General features: G+C 43.2%; 1 protein-coding gene across 1 annotated transcript in view; it reads right to left on the bottom strand.

Annotated features, from left to right (window-relative positions):
- Nucleotides 1–3,818: 3,818 nt before the first annotated feature.
- The window catches only part of LOC145415930 (dnaJ homolog subfamily A member 1-like), a 6,612-nt gene continuing 2,930 nt past the window's right edge, over nucleotides 3,819–7,500 (bottom strand). The window contains exons 3-6 of the mRNA XM_080285039.1: nucleotides 7,061–7,207; nucleotides 6,058–6,219; nucleotides 4,994–5,179; nucleotides 3,819–4,681 (exon numbers count right to left, since the gene is read on the bottom strand). Of these exons, the coding sequence (XP_080141165.1) occupies nucleotides 4,454–4,681; nucleotides 4,994–5,179; nucleotides 6,058–6,219; nucleotides 7,061–7,207 (723 nt within the window). The 3' untranslated portion in view covers nucleotides 3,819–4,453. The remainder of the gene's footprint in view (nucleotides 4,682–4,993; nucleotides 5,180–6,057; nucleotides 6,220–7,060; nucleotides 7,208–7,500) is intronic.

The following is a 7,500-nucleotide window of genomic DNA, read 5'->3' as shown; positions in this document are numbered from 1 at the left end:
CCCCGTAAAACAACTCACTCAATGGCCACCCCTTACGGGATTATGGCGTCTGGCAGTAGTAGAATTAGCCTAGGACTCCAAATTAGCTGCTTTTTATCCCCTATTGGCGAATTTTGGACGATTTAGTCTCTGGTGCGAGAGAGGGGGGCCTTCACGTGGTGGCACTGATATAACTAGGCGGTGGAGCTGACGGGTAAATTCAAACATCATTCAAACATCCCTCCATCCCTCCCTCTCCCTCCAAAAGATGGTGGATTGTGGAGGAAAGGAAATTTGAGCCTTCAGTCCACTGGGTTCACGTTCAGATGAGAGAGAGAGAGAGAGAGAGAGTGGTGGAGGGGGAGAGAGGGAGGGGACAGCCAAGGATGAGATGGAGGGATGGAGTGGAGATTTATATGAGACAGGGAGGGTGTGAATTTGGAGCAGGGCTGAGAAATGGCGGGGGACACGGTGACGTGGAGGCGATTTGTTTGTGGCCACCCCGTATACGGAATTAAGGCGTCTGGCAATAGATAGACTACGATTACCAATATTTTGCTACTGTGGCCTCCAGACGCTTTTCCTCAGCTAGGGAAAGGCCTCTCGTATTGAAGGGGTTAATGGAGGCTTTAACTAACCCCTCTAAAACGATAAATCAAGCCTAAGTAAAAGAAAATCGTCTGTTTTACCTAAGTTAAAGAAAATCGTCTGTTTTAATATTTCCTAAATCCAGAACACGTGTCATATCGGATCGGTGCAAAACACACAAAAAAGGCGTTATTTATATTTTAACCATTAAGAGAATTACAAAGGCATATAGAAAAAAATATATGGGCATAAAATCAGAGACGAGAGGGAAATCAAATGGTCCTGCAAAGAAAATTTTTAAAAGTTCAGAGATACGGAAAAAACGAATGAATGGATTTTACAAGACGGGCCTGGGACATTGTGCATGAGTTCCGGTTATCCTCATATTTAAGGAAGAATTAAGTGTTCCTGGCGTCCATACTTACATCATGGCGTGCAGGGAGGATTGGAGATTATTTAGGTGACACTCACTTCCTCTAATAATCGTTAAGAATCACGAAAACACGAGAAAATAAACGGTACTAAAATCACACGCCTCTCCGTACGAGCAGAAGCCATCTTGTCACCGTTGCCAAGTCGGTGGGTTAGCATCTATGAAATTTTGTTGCTTAAAACACATCAAATTGGCGTAAATCTAGGCCAGTTGGTGAGAAATGAAGAAACATAAATTTAAAATGCATATGTAAGAAGTAAGTAGCGTTGTAAAGGCCAAGAAATGTTAGGAAAATACATAAACAAATCCTCCAGCAGTTTGTCACACTGCAGTTGCGCTACTTGATTGAGCTAAATTTTACTTATAAGTTTTCCGTGTTCTGGCGGGAAAAACAACTCGAATAATGGAAAAACACTCGTGGTAAAATGCTACTAAAAGAACAGGAGTAGGTGTTTGCCGGTGTTCGTTCATATAGCTGCAAAATAATAGCCGGGAGTTATATTTAAAGCGGTATCTGGCATCTTTCCCTGTGTGCCAACTCGCCGCCATTGTAACATCTTCGTCATTTTACCATTTCGTAATTTCATCATTGTTTTCACCTCCACTGCTCGTATTTCTTTCATATTAAATAAATCATCTGGTTTTATGTATAATTTTAGGTGAAAGAACTGTAACTCTCTCTTCTATACCTGTACCCAGTGGACTGCAGGCTAGAGCTGTCCAGGACGACGAGCGTATGTGTAGATAATGCCTGTGAGGTGAAGTGAGGATTCCAGGGGCTTGAATAGTGTGTGTGTGGCCCTAAAACAATCCCTGCGTCATGCTAGTTCGGTGCAACAACAGCAGCAACAACAACAACAGGTTCGGTATGGGATATTATTTCGGCTCTCTCCAAAAATTAATTTCACTGATAAAGATTTTGGCTGTGCGTGTGTGTGTGTGTGTGTGTGTGTGTGTGAAAAAATACAACTCTCTCAGCTGCATAAAATCACCCACGTTTCCCTGCAGTACAGATCTAGAGTTATCCCTACCATGAGGCTGGCTGGTGACTATAATTGGTAACAGTATTAACACTCTCAGGTTGCCATGGTTACCTCTAGCTTCTACTACTACTACTATCATTATTATAGGCGGAGGCGCTCACCATCCACACACTCGATGTAGTGCTGCTCTCGGGTGTCTGCCCTTTCCTCTCTTCCATCCTTCTTTCCATCCATCCTCTTCTGTCTTTCTTTCCTTCATTCTTTCCTCTTCCTTCTGCCTGTGGGTGACTTTACACTCCCTCTTCTGTCTTTCCTTCATTCTTTCCTCTTCCTTCTGCCTGTGGGTAACTTTACACTCCCTCTTCTGTCTTTCCTCTTCCTTCTGCCTGTGGGTAACTTTACACTCCCTCTTCTGTCTTTCTTTCCTTCATTCTTTCCTCTTCCTTCTGCCTGTGGGTAACTTTACACTCCCTCTTCTGTCTTTCTTTCCTTCATTCTTTCCTCTTCCTTCTGCCTGTGGGTAACTTTAAACTCCCTCTTCTGTCTTTCTTTCCTTCATTCTTTCCTCTTCCTTCTGCCTGTGGGTGACTCTACACTGAGTGACAAGCCAAATGGTTTCCTGAACACCAGGAAACCATTTACTACGCTGGGTGGTAACCATATAACCAAATTATGGCGCCTGGTGGTTTAGTGGGTAATTAAGGCGCTCCAATCGGATTGAGCCGGTGAAGGTTTATATCCAAGGGATGGTTGGGATTTATTGCTCATGTAATGCCACTCAGGGATGAGTGAGGCTGGTCACTCTCATCTTAAATGGCAGCACCAACTTGCCTAGCCCCGGGCTCCTACGCTCCTTATGAGGCATCACAGGTTTGGATGATGATGATAAAAGTGATATTATTCCTAGCTGAGAATTAAAGACAAAATAAAGACAAATTAAAGACAAAATAAAGACAAATTAAAGACAAAATAAAGACAAATTTAAAGACAAAATAAAGACAAATTAAAGACAAATTTAAAGACAAATTAAAGACAAATTAAAGACAAATTAAAGACAAAATAAAGACAAATTAAAGACAAAATAAAGACAAATTAAAGACAAATTAAAGACAAAATAAAGACAAATTAAAGACAAAATAAAGACAAATTAAAGACAAAATAAAGACAAATTAGACAAAATAAAGACAAATTAAAGACAAAATAAAGACAAATTAAAGACAAAATAAAGACAAATTAAAGACAAAATAAAGACAAATTAAAGACAAAATAAAGACAAATTAGACAAAATAAAGACAAAATAAAGACAAATTTAAAGACAAATTAAAGACATAATAAAGACAAATTAAAGAGAATAAAAACAAGAGTAACAACAGATTTCCTTTATTGACAACGTGACTTTGGGGGGGGGGTCGTAAATCCCCCTCAAAATTAAAGATAATAAAGAAAATTGGAGCAAGTATTTCTTCCATCTTCTCTCTCTCTCTCTCTCTCTCTCTCTCACAAAATAAAGGAAATGAGAGTAAATAGAGAGAGAGAGAGAGAGAGAGAGAGAGAGAGAGAGAGAGAAAGTACGGTAAAATGGACATCTTTGAATGATATTATAGAGGAGGGGGTCGTAGTAACAGTGAAAGGAGTTGTGGTAATGGGTAATGATTGGGGTAACTCTATCTTTCTGTGTCTGTCTGTCTGTCTCTCTCTCTCACACACATACACACACACACACACAATCTATCTATAGCTATCTGTCTGTCTCTCTCTCTCTCTCTCTCTCTCTCTCTCTCTCAAATATTCACGTATTCTCTCTCTCTCAAATATTCCCGTATTCTCTCTCTCTCTCTCTCTCAAATATTCCCACATTCTTATCGCGTAAGGACGCTCCGTAACACCTCTTCCTTAGCGACTTATTTCGTTATGAAGACTATGGCGATGTTTGATGGATTTATGTAACGCAGAGAACAGTAGGGTGTTAGAGGAAAAATAAATCGCTTAGGAAAAGGTGTTAGGGAGCTTTCTTAACCGACTAGATTAGGTGTGACCGCTTCAGCACGAGGACGGTAGAAAGTAGATGAGGAGACTTTACTACTTTACTATCACTACTACTACTACTACTATCACTACCACCACTACTACTACTACTACCACCACCACCACTACTACTACTACCACTACCACCACTACTACTACTACTACCACTACCACCACTACTACTACTACTACTACTACCACTACTACTACTACTACTATCACTACCACCACTACTACTACTACTACTACTACCACCACTACTACTACTACTACCACTACCACCACTACTACTACTACTACTACCACCACTACTACTACTACTACCACTACCACCACTACTACAACCACCACCACTACCACCACTACCACTACCACCACCACCACCACCACTACTACAACCACCACCACAACAGGTCTCCACCACCACCACAGCACCACCACAGCTCTAGGACTGGCGACACCCTGGGGGGCCATCCTCGGTGTCCATGGCCTCCTCGAACGCGGTCTTCCTCTCCCTACCCCCGCCGCCTCCCTCGCCTCCCTCAGGGGCGTCGTAGGGGATCATGTCTACCTCCTCAGCCTCCTCCGGCGCCTCCAGGTCCTCGGCAGGGCGTGGGAAGAAAGCCTCGAATTCTGAGATGAAGTCTGCCTCTACCTTATCTGGGAATTCTACCTGTGGGGGTAAGATGTGGGATGAGAATGATAATAATAATAATAATAATAATAATAATAATAATAATAATGGTGGTGGCGGTGATGATGATGATAATGATGATGATAATAATAATAATAATAATAATAATGAAACTCCTATGTGTGCCACTGGGGAAGAGAGAGAGAGAGAGAGAGAGAGAGAGACAGACAGACAGACAGACAGACAGACAGACAGAGAGAGACAGACAGACAGACAGAGAGAGACAGAGAGAGAGAGACAGACAGACACAGGGAGAGAGAGAGAGAGAGACAGACAGACAGAGATCCTCACCTCAAACTTAACAACGAGGTCTCCCCTGACGTACGGATTTCGGAACATAGCCAGTCCCTCGTCCCTGACCCGCATTTGGCCCCCTGGAGGCGTGACGGTGCCTGGGGGGGTCGTGAGGGTCAGGTTACGGTTGTCCAAGGTCGTCATAGGTCGTCTGATACCACACAAGGCCTCACTCAAGCTGACCTGATACGAGACAAGTAGAAGAGTTAGTGTTAGGGGGGGAGGAGGAGGGGGAAGAGGATAAGGAGGAGGAGGAGGAGGAGGAGGATAAGAGGAGGAGGAGGAGGAGGAGGAGGAGGAGGAGGTGAAGAAGAAGATGATGATGATGATGATGATGATGATGATGACGAAGAAAAATATGGAGGAGGAGGAGGAGGAAGAGGAGGAGGAGGAGGAAGAGGAGGAGGAGGAGGGGGAGGAGGAGGAAGAGGAGGAGGAGGAGGAGGATTACATAGGAAAGCAAACAGCAACAGACCTTATGGTCCTTTCGAGGCTGCTTGTTACAGAGAAAACTATGACTACAAGATCTAACTCTACATGCTGAAGGATAAGGATAGTAGTAGTAGTAGTAGTGGTAGTAGTAGTAGTAGTAGTAGTAGTAATAGGAGGAGGAGGAGGAAAAGGATAGTAAAGCATGAAGGCTCCCCCCATCCCCAAACCCTCAAGTTAAAAAAAGGCAGGAAAAAGTGAGAAGGACTAGCACGCAGCGTGGACAAACTGACATGGAAATTTTATAGGAAGGACTGAAAAGGAAGAGTTACATTCTATAATACTTTATCTATAAACCTGCCAGTATGAATAACCTGAAAGAGAAAGTAGTAGAAGTACAATGAATAATCCGAATAAATAAATAAATAACTGATGCATGCCGCAGTGTACGGGTATGTTGAGTTGACGAGGAGGAGGAGGAAGGGTTAAAACACAATCGCTTACTTGACAATGTTAAGCCATGAAGAAAGGAGAGAGAGAGAGAATTGGGTTTAGATAGACAGACAGACTGACAGACAGATAGACAGATAGATAGATAGACAGATAGATAGATAGATAGATAGACAGCTCACCTTCATCTCCATGTGTAAATCCAGTCCATCCCTAACGTATGTCTGATGCGGTTTTTCCTGCAAGATTAGAACCACGTCCCCTGCTTCCTCTCCTGGCTGTTGGTCACCCTCCCCCTTCAAGACCACCTTCGTACCGTCCTTCATGCCCCTCTCCACGTGCACCTGAGAGAGAGAGGTTGGAGGGGATGGGACGTGTGTGTGTGTGTGTGTGTGTGTGTGTGTGTGTGTGTGCGCGTGAGAGAGAGAGAGAGAGAGAGAGAGAGAGAGAGAGAGAGAGAGAGAGAGGTTGGAGGGGATGGGATGTGTGTGTGTGTGTGTGTGTGTGTGTGTGAGAGAGAGAGAGAGAGAATCATTATTATCATCATTGCCTATCCTCACATAACACAGCATAACATAACACAGCACAACATAACACAGCACAACATAACACAGCATAACATAACACAGCATAACATAACACAGCATAACATAACACAGTATAACATAACATAGCATAACATAACACAGCATAACATAACACAGTATAACATAACATAGCACAACATAACACAGCATAACATAACACAGCATAACACAACACAGCATAACATAACAGCATAACATAACAGCATAACATAACATATCATAACATAACATATCATAACATAACAGCATAACATAACACAGCACAACATAACACAGCATAACATAACACAGCATAACATAACACAGCATAACATAACACAGCATAACATAACACAGCATAACATAACACAGCATAACATAACACAGCACAGCATAACACAGCATAACATAACACAGCACAACATAACACAGCATAACATAACACAGCATAACATAACACAGCATAACATAACACAGCATAACATAACACAGCATAACATAACACAGCATAACATAACACAGCATAACATAACACAGCATAACATAACACAGCACAACATAACACAGCACAACATAACACAGCACAACACAACAGCACACCATTAGGTTGCGTCCATACCTGCGTAATCTTGCTCTGCGTGACGGTGCGCTCGCCCCGACACGTGTTGCACCGGTCGGCCTCCGCGATGACCCGACCTGACCCGCCGCACCCCACGCAAGTCCCGCGCATCTCCACTAAGCCGGGACCCAGCTGCTGATAGCTTACCTGGCGTGGAAGGTGGAGGGATTACACACACACACACACACACACACACACATACACACACACACACACACACACACACACACACACACACACACACACACTGTACCCTTTTCACATTAACTTGGTCTATAATTGCCAAACACACACACACACACACACACACACACACACACACACAGCCTATCTTCTCTCCCTTGCCGTAACACACACACACACACACACACACACACACAGAAAGAGCCTACCTTCTCTCCCTTGCTGTAACACACGCACACACACACACACACACACAC

Source organism: Coenobita brevimanus, chromosome 104, assembly GCF_032717465.1.
Source record: "Coenobita brevimanus isolate Jiangsu-jjx chromosome 104, ASM3271746v2, whole genome shotgun sequence".
Lineage (NCBI taxonomy): Eukaryota > Metazoa > Arthropoda > Malacostraca > Decapoda > Coenobitidae > Coenobita > Coenobita brevimanus.
This window is presented reverse-complemented; position numbering and strand designations above follow the sequence as displayed.